Source organism: Hyperolius riggenbachi, chromosome 2 (genome assembly GCF_040937935.1).
Source record: "Hyperolius riggenbachi isolate aHypRig1 chromosome 2, aHypRig1.pri, whole genome shotgun sequence".
NCBI classification, from domain to species: Eukaryota; Metazoa; Chordata; class Amphibia; order Anura; family Hyperoliidae; genus Hyperolius; species Hyperolius riggenbachi.
In genome coordinates this window covers 212,811,979-212,838,232 of record NC_090647.1, presented here as the reverse complement: position 1 = coordinate 212,838,232, position 26,254 = coordinate 212,811,979, and the positions used below count along the sequence as shown (strand labels likewise).

The 26,254-nt window shown below is 46.1% G+C and overlaps 1 protein-coding gene across 1 annotated transcript in view; it reads right to left on the bottom strand.

The window, feature by feature from the left end:
• LAMP1 (lysosomal associated membrane protein 1) overlaps positions 1-24,806 on the bottom strand; it is a 45,200-nt gene extending 20,394 nt beyond the window's left edge. Inside the window, exons 1-3 of the mRNA XM_068268091.1 lie at positions 24,592-24,806; positions 16,237-16,355; positions 2,064-2,283 (exon numbers count right to left, since the gene is read on the bottom strand). Coding sequence (XP_068124192.1) covers positions 2,064-2,283; positions 16,237-16,355; positions 24,592-24,652 — 400 coding nt within the window. The 5' untranslated portion in view covers positions 24,653-24,806. The remainder of the gene's footprint in view (positions 1-2,063; positions 2,284-16,236; positions 16,356-24,591) is intronic.
• Positions 24,807-26,254: the final 1,448 nt, after the last annotated feature.

Genomic DNA, 26,254 nt, shown 5'->3' with positions numbered 1-26,254 from the left:
TGGGGCTTATTCATTCAAATATATTTATGCACAGCAATACCCATTATTCCCATAAGAGTTGCAAATACCAAGCATCTGGCTGATTTACAGCTGTCTTTATAATAGTTATAAAAGAGGCAAATTACTGTCTCCAAAAAATCTCCAAAAAATCCCTTCCCTTGAACCAATAGGCATTTTTAGTTTTAAATTGTAATTTTAGAATCGTTATAATTCATTTTTAGAGCAGCTGAGCGGTGTAGTCCGCCCGACACGCTCCGTGTTTTAGCTCATATGATTGGTCCTTGACACACCAGTGGCACTCTGGGTACTGTAGTCTTTTGGAGTTGGCTACTGGTGTAAAAAACGGCGCGCGTGGAACTATGGGAGGTGTAGTTCCTTTGTAATCTATTAGGCCAACATATCAGCCAATCAGGAGGTAAATTAGAAGTCTGGGCTAGAGAACTGGCCAATGACGCCGACTGTAGCAGGGGGTCATGTGACTGAAGGGCGGTAACTTATAGCGTCTGCCGGCTCCGAATGGCCAAGCCCCTGATGAGTCGGATGACGAAACTAGTTGGGCGTGGCCTGGAGAGCCGGTGAGACGCTAAGACCTCGAGGAGAAAGATACTTTTTATATGCGCAAATTTTACGGAATACATGTGAGTGCACTACTTTTAATGCTTGTCTTTAAATAAATGGAGTTATGCTATGTCAAGCGTTGTTTGAGTTTTAGAACATTGGAAGCTGGAGGCAAAGATTTATAATACATACGCCGTATTGCTGGTCTGTGAGGGGTCGGCCACAGAATCTGGTGAGAGGCTTACCTATTAGGGTGGTGGAGACACGCTGGTGTTACTGTTGGCCAATAGGGGAGCACTGGTGGATAATAGATGCTTATTGTGTAACAATATCACACTATTGAAGTTCATTCTCTCCACATGATCAATGAGTACAAGGAAAGCGACAACAGATAAAGGAAGAATTATTACAGGCTGGGCCAAACACGTGTTTTGCTGATCTTAACCGATTAGCCATCTCTTCTGGTGAGCGTATACTGTTTTTCCTGTAACGGAGTGTTGTAATGCATGAAGACTGTGGGAGACACAGAAGTGATGTGCAGTAATGGGAGGACTTTATGAATATTAATCTTGAAGGGACTTGGACATTGCAATATTATTGAGAGTTGTTGAGCGCTCTGCTACCTTTGTTGTTTTATTTTGAGTGAGTGTGTGCACGCACTATTTGCACAGCGATCCAACAAAGAACATATTATTGTGGGGTGATTAGTGAGGAGCGCAGAATTATTATATTATCAAATATTTGTCTAGCCTGAGAAAGAGAAATGGCACTGATATCATTAACTTCATACCAGTATAAAAATTAAGGAGGACTCTTCTCACCAAGACATGCACCCAATATTCACACATGGCTTGAGGTTCCATACCATAAATAAGTCTGGAATGGGAAATCACTCACCCCTTCTATTTTGCCACAGGTTAGTAGCAGATGAGGCAGGCACTGAGCACCCCGACATATTTACCATGGCAGGCATGTGTATTGATAATGCAACAGAGTAATATGGGATTTGATAATATGGGTGCTTAACATGGGGGCTGCAGTAGAAGTTAAGAGTCAGGACAGCGAAGGGTGTTAAATAGTAATGAGGCGCATGTCTGTCCAATGTGACTTCAGATGTAGAGGATCGCTGAGTATAGAAAAACCCAGAAGTAGAGGATCCATGGAAGCACAAGAATCTGAGGGGGTCTGGAGGTTGGAGAATAGTAGGTAATAGGAGGAGGTTTAGTTATAGAAGGTTTGCTCTTCACTCTCTAGACAAAATCACACAAGCAGGATAATAAGGATATGTGGCCATTCCTTCTAGCAAACTGGGCTGATGTACTGATATGGTTGCTAGGAACAACAATATTGATATTTTGGCATGCTGGAAATTGTTGCTGGTTGCAGACTAGAACACAGAGGTCAATTTTAATTACATATAATGGTTTGTTTGTCATTGATCCAACAATAAGAAAAATGTGGTATTACACTTTGAAAACTGAACAATTGTACATAATGATTCTCACCATTATCAGCCGCATCAGGGAAGAGAACTTTGTCTGAAAGATTGTAGGTAAATACCAAATCATCAACCTGGTAGGTTGCCACAGATTTTGTGAAATTTATGCTGAGTAAACTGCCATTTCCAAACTTGATGGCCAGGAGTGGAATTTTTGTGACATTGTCACTACAAGTGCTAGATGAATCGACAGATGCATTGGCAGGCAACAAGAAAGAAGCAGTTTCCTGGTGAAAATAAACAGAAATAAGGCGGCCATTTAGATTACAATTTTCAGATATTATTAACACCAGATTAGGGGGGGGGGGGGGGGGGGGGATTAATTAACCACTTTAGCCTAACTGGATGAATATATTTGTCCAGTGTTGTAGTGGACAGTGCACCACCAGTTTGCTACTAAATAAGGCACATGTGGTATCATTTCAACCGTGACGAGTTGTAGAATACATTTTGGTGTGTCTAAAAGCTGTAAACCACGTCACATGAAAAAATAGGTAGGGACAAACTCAAACATAAAAAGTCATTTCCAGAATTATGATCAAACTTGGGAAAGTTTTAGGAACACTACAAGAGACATAGGTGGTATTTTAACTGTGATAAATTGTAGAATAGCGTTTTAAGAGTTTTAGGGTTGAGGCCCATGTCTGCTGTATTTTTTTTAGTCACAAACTGAATCAAAAGAAATTACATTTCGCATATTCTGTACCAAAATAAGAGACTTGTAAAATGAAAACAAAAAGAATATGAAAGAAACATATATTGTTACCTTAGGAACCTGGCTTTTTAAATATGTATGCCATGAGGGTATATTACTATTTTTCAAAATAAGACACTGTAATCAATCGTGTACAACGAGAAAACAAAAAATAGAAAACAGAAAAAAAAAAAGACACCTTTATTTCCAAATACAATATTGTCACCATACATTGTGCTAGGAACATAATCTTAGTGTTTCAATAACCAGGAGGGATGAGCAAATAAAATTAGTGGGTTTAACTTATATTCGGCACTGTTTCATGTAAAGCTAAAATGGATGTAAATGGAGAAATTGTTTTTTAAATTTTTCCCTTATTTTCCCTTTAAAATGCACATAAAATAAGGGGATTACTAAACAAAATTAACACACACTAAAAGTTGAATTTGTCCTGAAAAAAACAATATATAGATAATGTAGGTATGATAAGTAGTTATAAAGTTATTGGTGAATGAATGGGAGCAGCGCCTATATGTGAAAATTGCTCTCGGGCTGAAGTGGTTAATGGATCCAAAAATCTTGTTCTAAAGAAAAAAAAATTATAAGAATAAAGACGGATAGACCAATTGAAGATTAGTCCAAGCAGTGTACAGAGCTCATTTGTTAATTAGGACTCAAAGCTTTAGGTTCCCTTTAATTTGAATGTCTTGATGCACTACAACTTCTACCTGCCGCTGCACCACCAGGGCTCAGTAACAGGCTGCCATCCACACTGCTCTCCCTCACCTTACGAGATTGAAGAATGTAGTTGAGTTACGTGGACCACATCATCTTTAGGCAGCGGCAAAGGCAAGTTAACCCCCCCCCCCCACCAGGCTTACCTGAAATCTATCACAGATCCCCTGCTGGACTCTCTGCAATTTTCCTACAGGCCTAATAGATCTGCAGATGATGCCGTGAACATGTGTATGCATTATGTACTACAGCATCTAGACACCCCAGGAACCTACACGAGGATTTTATTTATAGATTACAGCTCTGCATTTAATACCATAATGCCAGCTACACATACCTAAATCCATCTGCAAATGGATAACCGATTTCCTAACCGATAGGAGACAGCGTGTTAGACTTGGTAAACACACATCAAGCTCTCTGACCATCAGTACTGGTGCACCCCAGGGCTGTGTGCTTTCCCCACTGCTCTACTCACTGTACACCAATGACTGCATCTCCACAGATCCATCTGTTAAGGCTCTGAAGTTTGCAGATGACACAACAGTAGTTGGTCTCATACAAAATAGGGATGAGTCTGCATACAGGCATGTGGTGGGACAGCTTTCCTCCTGGTGCAGCAGCAACAACTTGGAACTAAACGCTCTCAAAACCATGGAGATGAAAATAGACTTTAGGAGATCTCCTCCCCAGCACCTCCCCTTAACCATAAATGGATCCAAAATAACCCAGGTAGAGTCATTCTTCGGTCCACGATCTCACACAACCTAAAATGGGATAACAATACGGCCACTATTGTCAAGAAAGCGCAACAGAGGATGTACCATCTACGGCAGCTGAAAAAGTTTGGCCTACCTCAAAATTTAATGGTGCAGTTCTACACTGCAATTATTGAATCCACCATAACATCATCTATGACTGTATGGTTCAGCTCCTGCTCAGCATTAGAAAAGGGGAGGCTGCAGCGCATCATCCGATCAGCGGAAAGGATAATTGGCTGTAGCTTACCTTCCCTGCAGGATCTTTACGCTAGCAGGTGCAGAAAAAGAGCAACCAAAATTGCCTCTGACCCCTCTCACCCAGCTCACTCCATCTTCCAGCGAATGCCTTCAGGAGTAAGATTCCGGTCAATCACTACCAAAACCTCCAGACACAGGAACCGTTTTTTTCCTCAAGCGGTAGCCATACTTAATGCTGAACCACGTTAGAGCTGCTAGGACTTGATAGTAATCAGCACAGAACTGTAAATGAGCAATTCTCACATTGCTTACTGCCACTATACTTATGTCCTTGACTTGTAATATACACACTGTCTGCCCTTGTATTGTTTTTGTTTGTGTTTGTTAAGCAACTGCCAAGACAAATTCCTTGTAGGTGCAAACTTACTTGGTGAAATAAAATTGATTCTGATTCTATGTCTTGGCATTTTGTCATCCCCTTCCCCCATAGAGCTTGAGCTGCACCATGTACCACCACCACACTGCTTCAGTATGCAGTGGGTAACTACAGTGACGTGAGTTACTGTACTCTTACTGGAACCAATGATCCCGAGGTCGGGACCACAACTCCAGCAATGGGCCCAATTACTGCACTCTACGACTAGCAGAGGGGGCAATGAATAGCCTGTAAACTGAAGGTCACCAGCATGGGCTATTTATGTTATTTCAACTATTGCTTTGATAATCACCTTATAGGATATTTTAAACTCATTTGACCGAATAATAGTAAGTTAAGTGCACGGGTTTGTTTTTAGAATTGTTCTCTGGTTTTATTTGCCATTACATGATTCATATTTGCTGTATAGCACACATTTTGTGTTATTTCGCAAATGCCCCCACTCCCTTCGTTGTACTGTCTCATATACCAGAAGTGGAACCTCCTTGAGTTTTTACTTAGGTTAATTTTTGCCATTCTGGCAAATGCTGCTTAGTTTTGTCACCTTAAAAGACAAAACAATTTATTTAAAGCCTTGCTTACTACATTTCCAGGTTTAAGATGCTTTAACCAGGGCTTAAATAAAATGTGGAACCACATGTAATCAAATCTCCTCTGTAGATCTGATCAATAAAAGCACTCTATAAATCATGCCATTGCTTCTGCCAAGCAATAAACCGTTAAAGTTGTTAAGTGCGGAATTGTAAAAAATGGCCTGGTCACTAGAGAGGCATAAACCTCTGGTCCTCAAGTGGTTAAAACTGCCATGATTAATGGAATACCCCACTGGCACAGGGAGATATGGTTTGTGCGCGGCTTGGTTAGTTACTATCAAGCATTAGTATGGTGTTCGATGGGCTGACAGGAAAAGCAAATGCCAAATTTCCTTTCTAGCAGAAATTAACTGCTTATTCAGTGATCCAGAAGCTAGCAGGTGAAGATGCTGATTTACCTTTCCAAGGTGTCACAAGCTCACTTGTTTTATTTCAGTCCCTGCACATAACCCTCATCAAGCTGTTTAGTAACACAGAAGGTTCCAGTTGAAGTCAAAAGCCATGCATGGCCATTAGACAATTACACCAAGTAGGTCTGGGCAGAGAAAAGGCCAGTTTGGAAGGTAGTGCTGTTATAAGAGAGGCTAGGGCTCCCAAAAGGGACATGTCTTGCTTCCAGCATGATGCTGCATAGTTCAATAGCAAAGGAGCTGCTGTGGCTGAAGTGGAGGTTGATTTAAATAGCCATCTAATTACTTGACAAATGTCTAGGACACTCTCCAGACTTCATCTGGCCATCTGCAAGGCAGCTTGTGGCCCCCATCTCTTATGTCTGTATATTTCTGGCTCTTTGCCTGGACTTGTGACTTAAATGACACCTGAGCTGAGAAGGATATCGAGGCTGCCATAATCATTTCCTTTTAAACAATACCAGTTGCCTGGCAGTCCTGCTGATCTCTTTGGCTGCAGTAGTGTCTGAATCACAAACCTGAAACCAGCATGTAGCTTATCCAGTCATGATCTTCATGAGAAGAATAGCATCAGCAGAAGAGCCAAGCAATGTATGCTGTGTAAAAAGAAACAAATATGTCAACTTCTACAACCCTCTCAGTTCAAGTGTGCTTAAAAGGGAACCCAAGGAGAGAGCAATATGGAGGCTCACGTTTTATTTCCTTTTTCATAATGCACATTTGCCTGGCTGTCCTGCTGATCCTCAACCTCTATTACTTTAAGCCATATCCCCCGAACAAGCATACAGATCAGATGTCTAAGGCAAATCTGACAAGATTAGCTGCATGCTTATTTTTAGGGGTGTGATTAGACCACATTGACCAGAAAGATCAGGACTGCCAGGCAACTGGTATGGTTTAAAAAGGAAACATGCGAGTGTGAGTGTCACAAGGGCCCTTGTGGCTGACCGCACTTAGCCTTCTAAACGGTGCCAGCGCACAGATCGTGCGAACTCTGGTCGCAGTCAATGCGCAGGAACCGTTAAGAATTAGCCGCAGACAACTCAGAAGGGAGCCTGTGAGACACGGGTAATTACAACGTCACCTACTGGTTCAGAGTAAACTGCCACCACCGCGGTTACTATGGGACCGTGGGGCCCACTAACTGACTGACTAATCCTGCGAATAAAACGGTTAAACACACGATATTCTGTCTAGCCAACAACAAACAAACAGTAGCGTATCTTCAGAGACCCGGGATCATTTCTGTGTGTGCTGATAAGCAGGGTAGCGAAACCGTGAATGACTTGGGGAAAGTCGTTTATTCACGCAATATAAATAATTAATATATACAGACAATCATGAAAATCAACAATTATTAAAACAGTAATAGCCAGTATGAAAAATAAAAGAAGGGAGAAAAATACTTAGTTCCTGGAAAGATGTCCTTATTGTGGGAAGAATCATAAAGTTCTTGGTTTCAAAGTCCAGAGTTCAGAGTTCAGACCAGGTGGATGCCAGCATATCCTCAAGCTGGCATCTGATGAGTGCAAGATGGTTCAGTGTGGAGGACACTGAGTTTGGGTCCTCAGCCATTCTTATGCCCCTGCTTCAGTAGGAGGGAGTGAGGGCGGGGAGACATACACCCCCTTCAAAGATGAGCCCTCCCCTTGTACTGGGGCTAGAAATCATATCTACCCATATATGGGCTCTATCTCACAGAACCGTACAGGTCAGGGCAGATTTATTAACATTTTCAGGTCTGTCTCGATTTACCCAGCGCCCTGATACCAGACATGAGGGGTGGGAATCCTGTGGTATCATCAGGGCCTTTCCAAACTGCCTAACTGGCAGTCCTTACCTCAGAATGTTCTGAAACTTCCTCAGAACCAGCACCGGGGCTCATGCTACACTTCCCCCACGTTTGGTGAAGCTGCCATCTCAGGAACCCCAGAAATATGACAGATCTGGGAAGTTATGGATTTGCTATGAGACTCAGGTTATTCCCAGGCAAAGGCTCTTTGAAGTTTGGAGCAGCCAGCGAGGTGTCGCCTCCCCTGCTGGGAATGAGCCAGTGGGTCTGACTTTTAGCCCAACTAGATTGCTCCTGCCATGGTGCTTGTCACCTTATACCTGATGGATGGGCCATCAACACAGCTTGAAGCCAGGGACTCTCTGGGGCAGATTAGGCTCAGGCTCATTAGCATATCAAAAGAGCCAGCCAGCCTTTGGAATGGTGCTCTCTTTGCTAAGAAAAGGACTTCAGCTGTCCCTACACACTCAACCCAGATTGTACCGTTTTGAAGCGCAATCGATGCAGGAATCGAGTGCGATCGTTCTTTTCTTCATGGGCAGTTCCAGGACGCGCCTGCGTCCCCGCAATCGTCCGTGACAGCCCTCCCCCTTGTCCGTGGCTTAGCCACTCATCCGCAAGATGTGTGGCGGCGCCGCTAACCTGGCTGACGGGCCTCGAGTTGCCGGTACGGCGGGAAAACCTATTGGAGCCTGTGGCTCGGTTCCCCTGGACCGGTCGCGGTCTGCTACCCTCAGGGTTGACCCAACATGGACCGTTCTGGACAGGGCGTTTGCGCCACTGCAGTCGGACGTGGTGTCTGCCGGGACTGCTGACAACGGGCAGTGGGTTGGTTAGGTCAACAGCCAGCCCACGCAGGGTTCCCCTGCTGAGTGGCTGTGGACCTAAGGGAACCCCGCGGGAATCCCTGGACCTTCCCAGCTCCTGACAGACGGCACATGCCCTGCAGTAGTTGGCTACATCCCTGTTCATCCGGGGCCAATAAAACTGTTTCCGAATACCGGCGAGTGTCTTGCGGACACCCGAGTGCCCTGTCAGAGGATTACCATGTGTGGATTTCAGCACATGTCCCCTGAACGCACTCGGGACCACAAGCCATTTGGTATTCGCGTGGGATCTACCTGTAGGGGGCTGTACAGACTCACTGTACAGTCTCCCACCTTCCCAGTACACCTTGAAAGCGGCCCCGTCTGCGAGGGGCTCAGCGGCTTGCTGCCTGAGCACCTCCAGGCTTGGGTCACTTTGTAGTGCGGCTGAGAATATGGCGCTGTCAGTTTCAGCCAACTGGCTCATGTCACACGAGGCCAGCGGCTGAAAGGTCTCATCCCTGCGGTCAGAGGAGGGGGAGGAGGCCGGAACCCCCTCCACCTGTTCTGAGCTCGGGTTCTGAGCAGTGCAGCTGCGCGGTACTGCTAGCACAGGTACACTATCAGAATGGCACAGACGGTCATTACTCAAATCATCATTGCATGCAGTAATGACGTTGACAGGTATAGACATTTTTTCATTACAGACAGGTTGTACAAGAAACTCAGGTACAGTTACAGCATCATCACAACAGACAGCCTGTACATCAAACTCAGGTGCCTTTGAAGCAGGCACTATTGAACCTGGTACCCTTGAACTGGGCACATTCAACCCACCTCCCCCTGGTGCTCCCCCAAGTGTATAAAGTACCTGGTGGTGGGTGGAGAGTCCGTCTCCTTCCGTGAGCGACAAGGCGGTCGTGGCAGGTTCATAGTAGGACACAAGCTTGCCCAAATCAGTCCCCAGCAACACAGGGACTGGGAGATCCTTCATAACCCCAACAACCCTTTCGTGGACCCCATCCCACTCCCCAATCCAGCTTCACTCTTGCGTGGGCTATGTGGAAAAGGGTGCCCTCTACTCCAGTAAGGGCAAGGGATCGGCTGGAGCTGATGCTCTCCTTTGGCACAAGATGCGAGTGAACTAACGTGATGTCAGCTCCGGTGTCTCGAAATCCGGTGACAACTTTGCCGTTCACTCTAACAAGTTGCTGCTGGTCGGTTCGGTCGCGGATTTCCTTTCCGCGGGCAAACAGGACAAAATCTGATGATCCAGGCTGTGGTTCGCTGGCGGGTTGCCTCTGCTGTGGGTGAGGTACAGGTGATGCAGATGATCCAGGTGCTGGTGGTGTCTGTCTCCGCTCCGGACAGTCGAATTTCATGTGTCCGGGCTGGCGGCAGTAGTGACAGGTGACCTCTCCAGGCGCTGCAGGCCTGGGTGCAGCAGCTGCGCTGGGTGGCCTCTGTGGCGGACGGCTCACAGGGGCAGGAGGGTCTGCCGAGGTATGGGGCTGACCTCCTCTCCAGCTGGATGGGACAGTTCTGCGGGTATCAACCACCCGGGTAGTTGCAAAAGTCTCAGCAAGGTCTGCAGCGACAGTTGCTGAAGCCGGCCTGCGTTCTAGCACAAACTGGCGTACATCAGCAGGGCAAATGTTCAGAAATTGTTCCAGGACTATCAAGTCCTCCAGGACATCATAAGACCCTTTGGTGAGGCCTAGTGTCCACTGGCGGAGTGTGGTGAGCAAGCTGCTGGCCACATCTCGGTACGAATCAGAAGACTTTTTCTGCCAGGCCCTAAACTTTTTCCGATAGGCTTCTGGCGTCAGCTGGTACTTAGTAATGATAGCGTCTTTTATAGCAGCATAATCATTATCCTTCTCCGCAGGCAATTCTGCGAAGGCATCAAGCGCTTTGTAGCGCAGCAAAGGTGTCAGATGTCTGGCCCACTGGTCTTGGGACAGACGATACTGACGGCATGCTTTTTCAAAAGACCGCAAAAACAAGTCAATGTCTGTGTCTTTTTCAATATTAGCAAATTTAAACTTTGCACTTACGGGTGGTGCAGCTCCTTCAGCAGGGAGGCTGGGCGGTGAACTCCGGCTGGCCTGTTGAACCTTTGCCATGTTGAGCTCATGCTGTCGTCTCTCCCGCGCCTCTGCAGATTGGCGCTCCCGTTCTCGCTCAGCGGCATCCCTCTCTGCGTGGCGTTCAGCAGCAGCAGCAGCAGCAGCTTGCCGCTCCCGTTCCTCCCGCATTTGGCGCTCTGTCCGCGCTTCTGCAGATTGGCGCTTCTCACGCATGTACTGCAGGTACTTGTCCAGGTCAGTGTCCATCAGCTTTTGTAATGCCTGCTGCATTAGGGGATCAGTACAAACGGACAGTCCAGTACTGGCCGGTTCCAGGCGAGTACTTTCAGAAACTCTGGGATTGGGGTCCATACTGACAGTCTCTGGCGTAACTGTTGCAACAGGGCCCGCAGGATGCTCAACCTCTGTACGCCTAGGATCTTCAGCCTCTGGTTCCCCTTGCCTTGAGTCAGATGGGGCAGCGTCTACCTCAGCAGACACATCCAGCTCCCGCGGTTGCTGGGTATCCCATTGAAACAAGTCATTTACCATATCCTGTTTGTTCCTGCGGAGGGTGTCAATGCCCCGCAGCTGACAAAGATTTTCCAGGTCGGATACGGCCATGAGCTTGTAGTTCCCGGACATTTCCATGCCAAATAAAATAAAACTTTTGGGGAGGGGTACTGGCTACACAGTCTCTCTGTATATATAAAAAATATATTGCCTTCCAGCTACACCAACGAATTAGTTCGTTTCTCGATAGCGCTAGCGCTATCGCAGATACTTTCAGCACAACACAGGTCCCAACCGCTGCCTAACACTGTCACTGGAGCCCTCAGTGGCTGACCGCACTTAGCCTTCTAAACGGTGCCAGCGCACAGATCGTGCGAACTCTGGTCGCAGTCAATGCGCAGGAACCGTTAAGAATTAGCCGCAGACAACTCAGAAGGGAGCCTGTGAGACACGGGTAATTACAACGTCACCTACTGGTTCAGAGTAAACTGCCACCACCGCGGTTACTATGGGACCGTGGGGCCCACTAACTGACTGACTAATCCTGCGAATAAAACGGTTAAACACACGATATTCTGTCTAGCCAACAACAAACAAACAGTAGCGTATCTTCAGAGACCCGGGATCATTTCTGTGTGTGCTGATAAGCAGGGTAGCGAAACAGTGAATGACTTGGGGAAAGTCGTTTATTCACGCAATATAAATAATTAATATATACAGACAATCATGAAAATCAACAATTATTAAAACAGTAATAGCCAGTATGAAAAATAAAAGAAGGGAGAAAAATACTTAGTTCCTGGAAAGATGTCCTTATTGTGGGAAGAATCAAAGTTCTTGGTTTCAAAGTCCAGAGTTCAGAGTTCAGAGCAGGTGGATGCCAGCATATCCTCAAGCTGGCATCTGATGAGTGCAAGATGGTTCAGTGTGGAGGACACTGAGTTTGGGTCCTCAGCCATTCTTATGCCCCTGCTTCAGTAGGAGGGAGTGAGGGCGGGGAGACATACACCCCCTTCAAAGATGAGATGAGCCCTCCCCTTGTACTGGGGCTAGAAATCATATCTACCCATATATGGGCTCTATCTCACAGAAATGTACAGGTCAGGGCAGATTTATTAACATTTTCAGGTCTGTCTCGATTTACCCAGCGCCCTGATACCAGACATGAGGGGTGGGAATCCTGTGGTATCATCAGGGCCTTTCCAAACTGCCTAACTGGCAGTCCTTACCTCAGAATGTTCTGAAACTTCCTCAGAACCAGCACCGGGGCTCATGCTACACTTCCCCCACGTTTGGTGAAGCTGCCATCTCAGGAACCCCAGAAATATGACAGATCTGGGAAGTTATGGATTTGCTATGAGACTCAGGTTATTCCCAGGCAAAGGCTCTTTGAAGTTTGGAGCAGCCAGCGAGGTGTCGCCTCCCCTGCTGGGAATGAGCCAGTGGGTCTGGCTTTTAGCCCAACTAGATTGCTCCTGCCATGGTGCTTGTCACCTTATACCTGATGGATGGGCCATCAACACAGCTTGAAGCCAGGGACTCTCTGGGGCAGATTAGGCTCAGGCTCATTAGCATATCAAAAGAGCCAGCCAGCCTTTGGAATGGTGCTCTCTTTGCTAAGAAAAGGACTTCAGCTGTCCCTACACACTCAACCCAGATTGTACCGTTTTGAAGCGCAATCGATGCAGGAATCGAGTGCGATCGTTCTTTTCTTCATGGGCAGTTCCAGGACGCGCCTGCGTCCCCGCAATCGTCCGTGACAGTGAGAAAGAGAGAGCCGTACAGTGGAAGAGAGGAGAGAACACAGAAGTCAACTAATGTAGGATGCCCGGTCTGTGTGCCACACTGCCAGTAACTGAAACCACTAGACACCAGGGAAGATATTGGAGGTACAGTACAAGCACTTGCATGTTTGGTGGACTACAAGTTTAAGTATAGCCAGGCCAGACTGGACAAAGTGTTGGCACAGTATACAGGGCTCCTTAAAAATTGCAGCCATCACTGAATAGAGGCAGCCACTCGCTTCCTGTGAGTGGCTCTGATAACTTTGCAGGAGGGACTTTCAGCACGAGTCCTTCAAACTTTCTACTCACACTTGAGCCAATCATGAAGCTGATCTTCAAAATGCAGCCAGTAATAAGCCACTTGCATCTGTAATGTGAATGGCTCCGATACCTCTGCAGGCAGGACTCCTCACTCTCCTCTCCCCTTAGTTTTGCAGCGAGTAGGCCCGCTCTGATCTGCACTACAAGTGAAAGTAGCCTGTACTGCGCTCCACACACTACCAGGAGCGTCATCGCTAACAAGGGAAGAGATACCTGGGATTGCGTACAACCCCGTGGGAGGACTAGGACGATACTTTTATCAGTGATTGCAAAGTGGAAGTGGTAACACTGCATGCCCTTTTGCTTACGTTTACATTAGTCTTCATTTTCCCCAGACTGCTTATTTGTATAGTAATCTTTATCCAGCGCTGGTGAATTCTTCTGGTCTCAGTGCTGCTCGGTTCGGTGCTCGGAGAGTCGAATGACGGCTCTCTCTGCTGCTGCTAAACTCGGGGTTGACATTAAATACTATTCCCCCTCCAAGTTGTCGCAACTCGCAGGGAGATGTAATTTGGGGTCCAGAGCCCCGAATTACCGAAACGCGGGGCATGCATCATAGCATTGCTGCTGTGATGGCGCACAGCTAAGGCACACAGCGCCGCGTGGAAATTACCCGATTCAGCCAACCATGGGTTTCACACTGACATATGACGCACGCACCGCCCATTGTTTTCTATATCCAGAGTCAGCGTCACGTAGGGGCTAAAAAAAAACAAAAACAAACAAAAAAAAAAAACACTTTACTATACCAGGCGTTGCGCCCATAGACTTATAATGGAGATTGGCCAGGACCAGGAGAGGTAGTTTACTATATTAGAATATTTACTGTATAGTACAGTGACAGAAGACAGCGGCAACAGGAAGGGGAAGCATTGTGTTGCTACAGAGAAGTCGATGCTTCTGCATGAGCAGATGCCAGATTAGAGAGATGTGAGCTGGAACAAGCAAGGCAACAGGGGAAGCATCAGGCCATGCTGTCCTGCTCTTTTAGGGCTGGAACCCACAGGAGCGCTTTTGGCAGCGTTTTGGCAGCACTGCGATACGCTAGCAGTTTGCCAAAACGCTGGGCTAATGTTAATGGATGGGGCAACTTCCACAGGAGCGTTTGCGTTTCCCAGAAACGCAAACGCAGGACCTGCAGCATTTTGGGAGCGTTAGCGCTTCAATGTAAAGTATTGAAACGCTAGCAGAAACGCTCAACAAAACCTAAACTGAGCGGTTTTGCTAGCGTTTTGCGGTTCAGTACACTGTAACAAAATGAAAAATAATTCACAGGACCAATCAGGATAAAAACGCAAAACGCTACGCACCCGCTGGGCAAAAAAATAAAATGTTGCAAAACACAACCAAAAACGCGCATGAATCCGCTTGCAAACCGCTCAGACAAAACGCTAGCGGTTGCGTTTTGCGTTTGCTGATTTCAGTGGGTTCCAGGCCTTACAGATGAGATGGTGGTGCCTCTAAAGGGAACCTTAACTGATACAAAAAAAAAAAATACAAAAAAAAAAAAAAAAAAAGTTTAACTTACCGAAGGCTTCTAGCAGTCGCCTGCTGACTTCCTGTTCCCACACGGGTCCTGACTGATCCTCTGGCACCCCGCAGTAAGCCAGTCTTATTTCTGGCGACCGGACAGTCGGTGGTCACTGCGCCTGCGAAGCCCTGGCCAGGCGCGCCCTTGATCTCACCCCCGTCAGCATCCTGCGCATGCTCAGTACGAGAGTTTCTCATCCTGCGTAGGATGGCGACGGGACCATGATAGAGGATGTGCATGGCCAGGGCTGCGCAGGGGCAGTGGCCGACTGGCGAGTTGCCGGAAATGAAAATGGCTCGCTGCGGGGGACCGGAGGATCGGTCAGGACATCTGCAGGCGGCCGCTAGAAGCCCTAGGCAAGTTACACTTTTTTCCATCAGTTCACATGTTCACTTTAAAGTGTGTAGAACAGGGGACTACAAATGCTAGCAAGTGAAACCTCACAGTACACTGCCTTGTACTTTTCCAGTATTCCTTAGGTTATGGCAAGGAATGAGACACACACTTGCTGCTCAGATCAATTCAAGGCCCATACACATGATGGATTTAGATCAGCAATCACAAACGAGCTACATAAAAAATGTTTACCTAGCAAAAGAAATATAAGTACTTTAAACGACTTTGTTGACACACAGATATTCCTAACGATTACGGTTGAACACTGTGCATGCAAGCAGAAGTGACATTTCACATGACATATGCTTGCATGCTCTGAAACTAGCGTGATTGATCGACTGTGCGTTATCTGCCCAATAACCGTCAGAATATATCCGCCAGTGGGATTGGCCAGAATATAACGTTTCTTGTCCCAAATGATGGTATTCTGTCGTTCAAACATTTCAAATGACATTAATCTGAAGTGTGTACGAGGCTTTACTGGGACTTGTGGTTTGATCTTTGTTGTCCTGCTGTGACCTCCTGTGGGACCTTTGCACCTTGTTTGGTGAACAATGTGTATATATTTTGGTTTTGGAAAGTTGTACAGCAAATGTACCCATGTATTAGGCCCCGTTCACACTGCACGCGTTTCCAGCCGCGTTTTGGAAACGCGTGCAGGTGGCCGACACGTACGACATCAGACATTGCATAGAGTGCAATGTCTGATGTTCACACTGCATGCGTTCCGGACTTGTGCGGTCCGGGAACGCATGCTGCACGCATTTTTTTGTAAAAACGCCTGGCTGTCCCATTCACTTTTCAGTGATGGGATCAGCCACGCAACGCACACAAACGCAGATGGCGTGCGTTCGCATGCGTTGCGTTCTGCATGCATGGCCATCCGCGTTTGTGATGTGAACGGGGCCTAAGCCTGTTTACCAGGATAGTCTATCTGTGCTGTTTCCCACTTTTCCAAAACTCAAGTAACAGTTTTTAGACCCATTTTAACATATATCTGTTGAAGGGAGTTTCATAAAAAATCCTGAAGCCATATGTGAAGAGAAACCTGGCATCTGTAAACATTATGCAAATCAGAAGACATGCTATATGAATATGGCAGCATACAGAAAATAAAGCAGATAGATTAAATTCTACTTACCAATTTCTTACTAGAATTATATCCAACTGTAAAATTAACTGATAGGTCGGCCAATATGCAGGTGACATTTTTTGAATCTTTTACTTCAAATCTAACACAGGAGACTGAACTGAAAACACCTGAAATAATGACATAAAAATAAAATTACCCCAGCATAAAAAATAATAAAAAATAAAAAATCATAACAATGCTGCATAATGTAAGGTTAAAACAAAGTTTGAGAAAGAAAATATGGGAATATGAGCTCAACTATAAACAAACAATATTAAACAGTATGTGAAACTTCTTACTTGCTAAACAGTATCTGGAATTCTGGCCTGACAGTCCTATGGCTTTTGTTGACAAGGCACTAAGGCCTGGGTCCCACTACAAAGCGTTAATCGATAGCAATGTGTGGTAGCGCTTTGCAAGCAATTTCCCTGCTCCTATACAATACATTAGAATGGAAACCTTCCCAAAATGCTGCATGTCCTGTAATTGAGATTTCCCTAATCCCAATCGCTCCAGTGGAATCAGTCCCATCCACGTACATTGGCAAAGCATTTAGGGAAATTGCTAGCGATCTAAAGTGATCCCTAAACACTCAAAAAACACAATCTAGTGGGTTCCTACCTTGAGGCCGGCTTCACACTGCAGATTGGCCATGAAGTGCGGCGGTTGCACCGCCAAAAACAGGCCTTCGGGGTTTGTTGTGTTAGTGAGCAGTAAACCTTTCCTGGCATGTGATCAAACAGTAAGTGATGCTCACTTCCTGTTCGGAAATAGATGAGGTGCGCAGAAGCCTTTGGATCCTAATGAGGCTTCCCCAGTTTCCTTCTGCCAGTCTGATCCAGCGCTGGCAGCCCCAAACACTCACAGACAGTAACACTGACATGTGCCTGCCTGTAAAGGTGCATAAGTGGCTTTCCACTCGGGCTCCAGGGGGAAATAGCCAAGCACAATCAGGTCCACTCTACTGCAAAGTACAGTACAGTGGACCCCATCGAGCTCAGCTATTTCCAGAGACAAAGGGGAAGCAGATACTGCACATGCGCGAGGCTTCTGACAACTGCAAGCCAGTAAGCAGATCTTCAGGGAAACCAGCACTGGATCCCCAATGCTGAGGATGGGGGAAGCCTCTTTAGGATACAGAGGCTTCTCCCTCCCAAGGCAAGTTCCCCCTAGAAGTACTTTTTTCCCCTTCAGGTGCAAGTGAAAGATCTGACAGACTTTAGACTGGCCTATCTACTCATGGGGATTCTCAGCACTTTCTTTATGCTTTACAAAAGCACTCCCGGGAAAAGATCTATACAAAGATGCCAATCAGCCGCCGTATTTTTTTGCACACACTTCTAGCAGTTGGATTGAGCAACTCCATTCAGTATGTGCTTTTATAAATAATGAAATACCAGAAAATCTCTCCCATGAGAAGATGAACTAGTCCAAAACCTGTCAGATTTTAACTAACAACTAAGTTAAAACAACATTAAAAAAAAGGTTTATAGTGAGTTTTACTCTGGAACTTATCTACATTTTACTGTATATGTGCACATTTTAAATTGTACAAGTTGAAGGACATCTGAACTGAGAGTGATATAATGGCTCTCATTCATTTCCTGCATTTCCACTTGTGCGGTGCGAATCGCTGGGGTAAAAATTTGCATGCGGATGCGAATTTCGCATGCGGGTCTATGCAAATTTTTATGCAAATTCGCATGGATGACGATGTATGCGAATTTAACCTTGGCAGTGCTGGTGTGCTTTTCCATTGTTTCTATGCGAATTCGCATGAAAATTCGTATACCCAAACCTCATGCGAATTTCCTATTAAATACATTGTATGCGATTCGCATAGCGGTATGCAGCATGCGAATTCTGATGGCTCTGTCATGCGAATTTTTTCTGCACAGAAAAACACAAAGGAATCCTGACAAGTGGAAACAGTCCCATTCACTTGTATTGCTATGCAAATTCGCTATAGTGGAAATGAGCCCTTAAACAATATCAAATACCTGGCTGTCTTGCTGATCCTCAGCCTCTAATACTTTTAGCAATAGACCCTGAACAAGCATGCAGATCAGATGTTTCTGACAAACCTCTGACAAGATTAGCTGCATGCTTGTTTCAGGTGTGTGATTCAGACACTACTGATGCATGAAAGATCAGCAGGATTGCCAGGCAACCGGTAGCGTTTAAAAGGAAATAAATAAGGCAGCCTCTACTCACTTCAGGTTCCCTTTAAGTAAAAGCGTCCGCAGCTAAAATCTCATAGACGCTAAGTGAAACTCGACCGCCTCAGCCAAGAACCTAGCATGCGTACATGTGTACAGTGGCACCCGATGTCTGCTGACGCCTTGGCATACAATCAGCCTGGTGGATCGATTTGACTGATTGCTAGCCAAAAGCATTACTCTCCCCACTCACCCCATCCACCATGTGATGTTAATCCCACACCCTCGATCAGGCAGGCGACTCATCTGTACAGCTTCAGTGTTGCAATGTTGCCCGAAGGATTGGATCAGGCCACACTAGACGGAATGCACAATGGCACATTCACAGCATATCCACTTAGGATTGTGGTCCATAGCATGTCCACCGGCATAATTCACATTACCTGCTGTTGTATGTTCGGTCCGCTCACCTATCCGATACCACTACAGCTGCTGAGTCATTCACTCCACTGCAGGGGAGAAGAGCCAGGAAGCAGATAGGAGCCCTGGCAGAAGCCCCCCCTTCCCCCCCACTGGACTGCAAAACACCAATTAAAATACTCCCTCCAACAGGGAGGATTCTCATTGGTCCACTACTCAGTGAACCAATATGAATCCTCCCTGGGTAAGCGTATTCCCACTAGTCTGTTGCTATCCAATGGGGAACCACCTGCTTCTGCTGGGGCTACAATTTGTATACCGGAGCTTGCACTGGACCGAGCAGTGGTGGGACTGAATCCACATAAAACAGGTGAGTTTTTTGGGAAACGCATGTGGCAACCAGCATAGGGAGAAAGGATACTATCTGTTCTCTTAGGCTCCCATTGATTCTGTCAGGATCAGTAGCCGCTAATATCGAATGGGTCAGGACTTAGTGTTGCAGTAAGCAGTCGGAACAAACTGATCTCTTAAAGAAATTGAATGTAAAGGGTTCCTATATTTTACTTTTACCATTTGTGTGTCTGTTCCCCCGCTCGTTGCCAGATCTGGAAAACGTTGTAGTTTTAACCCAGGTGTGGCCCAAGCCTAAATGTATTCCTAAACTGCATAAGCACAAGAGGATCTGCAGCCAACCTCTTGAACAATTCATTGATTTGCTGGTCAACAAAAAGGACAGGGACACCAAACCATGCTTATAAACCAGTTAAAAGGAGATCCACTATAGGAAGTTTTGTTGCCACTACGTTCCATCGTTTCAGCTATATCAAACATTTCCACAAACGTAGGCCACGATGAAATATGTGCAGGACCAATCAATATTTACAACTACATCTGGTGTTTTTTTAACCAAAAAAAACAAAACAACCATTTCAGTCGTCTACAATTGGTCAGTGGATAGTCCAATCCTTTGACCAAGATAAGTAGTAAATACTATCAGGTGTATAAGCCCCTGTGAAATCTAATAATAATCCTAATCCTAAGGGTAAACACAAGATGCCTTGCGGGAATTAAGGCCCATACACACGTCGGATTTTTTCGATTGTAATTGCCTCTGTAGCCATTGATGCAATTGCTCCCAAAAGAAAAAGTGCAAATGGAACCACCCCCATAGGGATTCACTGGTGTAGCACACTGCCGGCATGCACTGCAGAATTGCTCCCAGCCCTAAGGCCCTACCGCCGTGGCCTCTTGTAACCAGCATACCTGATCGCTCTGTCACTCCCATTGCCCAGTGCTCTTTTCTCATGGCTAACCTGCTTCAAGGAGAATCGGTGGCTGCTGCATGCTGGATTCTTGGCACTAGATTATGGGACTACAGGTGGCCACTAATGGTCCAATTTCTGATCAGAAGAAAAATCGTTCACTACACCATCAACGGACCAATCTTTGCTTCCGATCTATCACAACCAATCAAGAAAATCCACATTTTGGTTTGACAAAAATGTAGTCTGACGAATTGTTCATAATCGATTGTGCTCATCAACTGAGTTTATTTTCAACCAATCCGATCAAAATTTCTGATCGCTCAAACGATTTTTTGCTAGCAATTGGACCGTTAGTGGCCACCTTAAAGAGAAACCGTGACCAAGAATTGAACTTCATCTCAATCAGTAGCTTATACCCCCTTTTAGATGATAAATCTATTCCTTTTCTCAAACGGATCATCAGTGGGTTCTGCATGGCTGATATTGTGGTGAAACCCCTCCCACAAGAAACTGAGGACCATGGTCATGGCAGTTTCCTGTCTGGGAACCTTGCTGCATTGTGGGAAAAAGCTGTTTACAGCTGTTTCCAACTGCCAAAAAAGCAAGCAGCAGCTACATCACCTGCCAGCAGTAAAAATGTCACCATGTGATAAATGTCAGAATGTAAATCAGGGATTTAAAAGATTTTACAATGGGCAAACACTGACAATCATTTATACACAGTAAAAAGGCGCTAGGTCACAGCCGCTACCCCTGCAATGCGCGCACATACGCATCCTGCTTGCTCGTTCCCCCCCACCACAGTCTGAAGTACATGCACCCAGGGAGCTGCTTGCTTGGCAGTTAGAAAAAGCTGGTATTTCCCACAATGTAATTAGAACCTCTGTGAACCACACGCAGCAAACTGTCAGATCCGGCCCTGTGTCCTAACTGCCCTGGCTGCGCACATGCTCAGTACAAAAATGCCAGGGACACACAACCATTCAGGTGATGACGCAGGGACACTTGCATTTTATTGTATAGGATAATTATTGTACAAATGAAACACTCTTATTACATTATTTTCACTGAAGTTCCTCTTTAAAACCACTTGACGACCAGGGGATTTTTCAGTGATCGGTGCTGCGTGGGCTCTACAGCCCGCAGCACCGATCAGGAGTGCAGCGAGGCGATCAGACTACCCCCCTTTTTTCCCCACTAGGGGGATGTCCTGCTGAAGGGGTCTGATCGCCACCGGCTGCATTTGCTTAGCGCGGGGGGGGGGGGGGGCTCTTCAAAGCCCCCCTCCGCAGCGTTCGCCGTCTCGCCCGCTCCCTCCCCCTCTGAGCGGCGCAGGACGGATATCCGTCCTGCGCCTGATAGGATAGGCTTCTGCCTATCAGATGCCAGCGATCCCCAGCCAATCAGAGGCCGGGGATAGCCGATCTACGTCACGGCGCTGCTGCGCAGCAGCGCCGTATGATGTAAACAGCGAGGATTTCTTCCCCTGCCTGTTTACATTTTGCCGGCAAGCCGCGATCGGTGGCTCTCCGGCTGTTCACGGAGACACCCTCCGTGAACTGACATGGAAAGGCCGCTCGAAAATCTGTAGTCGAAGCTGCCTGGCTTGCCATCCAAGTCTCCCTCCAGCCGGCAGCACGTCCCTCCCTCCCTGTTGATGCACGTCTTCCCGGGTCCAGTAGTTTACTTCATACCGCAGGTTTCCTACTCCCTGTGCCCTCTTCTCTTCCTCGTCATGTGACAAAAGCTCAAGTTCAAACACTAGAGGTCCGGCCTGGATGCTGCCAGACCTCTAGTGTGTGAACTTCCACTTGTATCACATGACCAGAAAGAGAAGAAGACACAGGGAGGAGGAGACCTACGGCATGAAATTAAACCACCATCCAGGGAGGACAGTCGCCAGCGGGACAGGTGAGAGTACTGCCAACACTGTACATCTGTCATCGCCATATCTGTATTAACCCTTAGTTGATCGAGCAAAATTTTTCATCCTGCATGATCAACGAACAGTTTTACATGGAAATTTATTGGCACTACTTGCGCTAACAATTCACAGTGATCGAATCTGCCGTATAACGACAGGTAACATCGCCTAGTGCAGGGGTCTGCAACCCGCGGCTCCGGAGCCGCATGCGGCTCTTTTTCACCTTTGCCGCGGCTCCGGTGTCAGTGGCTGCGGCGCGCGTGTGACGTGTGCTATCGCTGGCCGGCAGCCTATCAGAGAGGCCGCCGGACCAGTGCAGTGCAGGGCTTCGGGCGGCCATTTTCCCGTAGCCCTGCAGAGTAATGCAGGCAGGACGTGACGTCGGGAAGGAAGAGGATTGTGGGAGTTGCGCGCCACAAGGTCGGGACCGGAGGTCGGGACAGGAGGAGATCGTGACAGGAGGTCTTCTGACTAGGTGAGTAAATGGGTTTTTCTTTTCAGATCTGCTGAAGGATTGTGCATATGGGGGTCAGATCTGCTGAAGGATTGTGCATATGGGGGTCATATCTGCTAACGATTTGTGCATATGGGGGTCATATCTGCTAACGATTTGTGCATATGGGACTCATATCTGCTAACGATTTGTGCATATGGGGGTCATATCTGCTAATGATTTGTGCATATGGGGGTCATATCTGCTAACGATTTGTTTTATAATGGTTTTGCGGCTCCCAGTTTTTTTCTCTTTTCGGAAACGGGTCCAAGTGGCTCTTTATGTCTTAAAGGTTGCAGACCCCTGGCCTAGTGTATGGCCAGACTACAGTAGGAGCACAATGAGTGAACATGATAGGGATTAGATTGTAAGTTCCTCAGAGGGACAGTAAAGGGGCCCATACACTCAGCCGATTTTCTGGCCGACTGATCGATCCATCGATCGATTGCAAATCGGTTGGCCAATCGACCGATCGATTTCGATGGATTTCCATCGAACTGGCAGGGTGGAAAATTTGGGTCGATCTGATGAGATTGCTTATCATTTTGCATTGGCCTTAATGGAAATCTGATGGCAAAAAAACGCCATCAGATCGAATTTCAATAGATTTCAAACTGAAATCTATTGGAATTCTAGCCTGGTAAAAAATGTTCTAAAACGCATCAGATAGATCATCAGATGCATTTCTTATCTATCTGCTGCCAATCTAACGAGTGTATGGGCACCTTTAATGAGAAGACTATATACACACACTATGTAAATACAGTACACAATAATAACATGCAGATAGAAAAAGATACATATTTGAACAGCACAGTAACTAATTATGCATTTCAAAGAAATCCGTGTACATAATATCGCCAGTGTAATGAAAAATATTGCAACCTGTAAAATTTTGCAACTTGAATGGACTGTGCTTAAAGTGGAACGGTAGCAAAAATCTTAAAATTTAAAACACATACAAATAAGAAGTACATTTCATCCTGAGTAAAATGAGCCATAAATTACTTTTCCCCTATGTTGCTGGCATTTACAGCAAGTAGTAGAAATCTGACATTACCGACAGGTTTTGGGCTACTCCATTTCTCCATAGGGTATTCTCAGCATAGCCTTTATTCTTTATAAAGACACTCCCTGCTGACCGCACACTTTTTTGGCAGGTGGACGGAGCAACGGCTATTCACCGAGCGCTGTTTGAAAATAAAGAAGTCCCTGTGAACTCCCCCCCCCATAAAGAGATAAGCTACTCCAAAACCTGTCACTTCTGTCAGATTTCTACTACCTCCTGTAAGTGACAGCAACATAGGAGAAAAGCAATTTATGGCTCCTTTTACTCAGGAAGAAACATACTTCTTAATTGTATATGTTTACATATATTTAAAATTTTAAGATTTTGGTGACAGAGGTCCTTTAACTGTTTAGTTCCCTATAGAGGGGGGTTATTAGTTGCCCACCAAGGGGGTAGGGGGTTATTACTTCCCTCCAGTCGACTTCCTTCCAGGCGGGGTTTATTAGTTGCCCATGTTCCGACGTGATAACCTACACGTCGAATTTGCCTACATCCACTATCAAACGTATACCAGGAGGGTTAGGGGTTAGGGTTGGGGGAGGGGAAGGGATAGTAAAAGTCTATGGGATGTAGGTTAGTTCGACGTGTAGGATAAAGTGTTGGAGCACCCACCATGGGGGTTCTTTATTCCCTCAAGGGGGGGGGGGGGTGTTATTAGTTGCCCAGAAGAGGAGGGTTCTGTGTGAGAATAGGGTTAGGTTGGGTTGCATTTTCTGATACAAATACATTTACATCAATGGTTAGGTTGCACTTTCTGATAGCTATAAGTATAAATTATTACAACCAGTTGTAAAATTTTATAAAGTTGCAAAAATGCCTGCGTGTTTTTCTTTTTAGCAGTACATGGTTTATACACATCTATTTCCTGGTACAGCCCGGTGACAGGCTGCTGTGTGTAGTGCAGCAGTGCTGCAGCTTCCCCTCAGTACAGTAGGCGCAGCAGTCCATGCAGAGCGCTGCCACTACTGGCACACATCAGGCCTCCCTCTCCGGACTGACACCCGTCCGCCTGCTAGTAAACACCCTGCACTCACCGAACACAAGCGCCGTACACAGCACGGCCTCCCGGAGCCCCCACTGCCCGTCTGCCTTCATGGTCCTCACTTCTCGGGGGACAGAATAGAGGAGCTCCACAAAAGGACAATGGCCAAACCGGGCTCACTAAACTAGCGTATAGACCGTGCAGTTCCGTGCGAGGACGAAGACTCAGCTACAGAAGTCCTATGAGTGACGTCACACATCACGCGCTCTGCCAGGGGAGGGGTGCTCGAGTGACAGCTACGGCGGCCATTTTCTCGTAGACTACAGTCACATAAAGCCAGTGTGAACAAGCGCCCCACCAAAAATAAAAAAAAATCGTGTGTTAATCACACGCTACTAATGCCATTATCGCCGCTCCAATAACCCTGCTTCCCGGTGTATTAATCTCCAAAGATCGGGCGTATTTTCTCAAAGATGGCCGCGACCTTTCATGCTCTTCCGGTGCCGTGTCTGATCGTGCTACCCCAGCGCTCCCAGAGCTGCTTTCTGCTCTTAGTAATATGCATGCTCAGTGCAAACTTGAAACAAATTAATGCTAGGTACACACCATACAAATTTCTGTTAGATTTTCTCTTAGATTTACCTGCCAGATAGCTTTTTTCCATGTTGTAGGTAAATCTAACAGAAGAATCTAACAGAAAATTGTATGGTGTCGTGTACCTAGCATAACTTTAAAGTCAATGGGAATCGTGTCTAACAATTCCAGAGCTGGCTCCCCATAGCAGTATTCGACCAATTTGGTCACATACTGCTGTGTCCACTGCCAAAGAAAGGCTTCGGAAGTCTTCGGGAGCCTGAATGCTCCTGAAGACGCCCTATCTCGTGCATGCGCAGTATGGAGTAGTTTTTTTCCATAAAAAAAATTTATTTACATACTCCAAATAAGTGCAACGCGTTTCGTGGGCACTTCCCACTTCATCAGGCTATTGGGAGTATAGTCAGCTTAGCGCCTCGGTCAACAGAGGCGTTAAGCTGATTGACAGACCTGTAAGAGTGTATACTCCTTGTTATAGCCTGATGAAGTGGGATATGCCCGTGAAACACGTTGCACTTATTTGGAGTATGTAAATAAATTGTTTTGTTGAAAAAAAAAATCAACAAGTAACTTGTGTCTACTTTAAGAAGGTAAGTCCACCGTGGCCTTCTCCTTTTTAAAGAGAATCTGTATTGTTAAAATCGCACAAAAGTAAACATACCAGTGCGTTAGGGGACATCTCCTATTACCTTCTGTCACAATTTCGCCGCTCCTCGCCGCATTAAAAGTGGTTAAAAACAGTTTTAAAAAGTTTGTTTATAAACAAACAAAATGGCCACCAAAACAGGAAGTAGGTTGATGTACAGTATGTCCACACATAGAAAATGCATCCATATACAAGCAGGCTGTATACAGCCTTCCTTTTGAATCTCAAGAGATCATTTGTGTGTTTCTTTCCCCCTGCAGCTATCTTCCACTGAAGTGTCAGGTTGTTTCTTCCTGCAGAGTGCAGACAGCTCTGCCTGTATGTAATTCCTCAGTATGTGAAAGCCCAGCCAGCTCAGAGGAGGATTTATCCAGCTTGTAAAAGATAAGAGAGAAGAGAGAAGCTGCCCTAATCTAAATAATACACAGGCAGTGTGCAGAGAGGGGCCTGGAGGGGGGAGATGCATCACAGAACC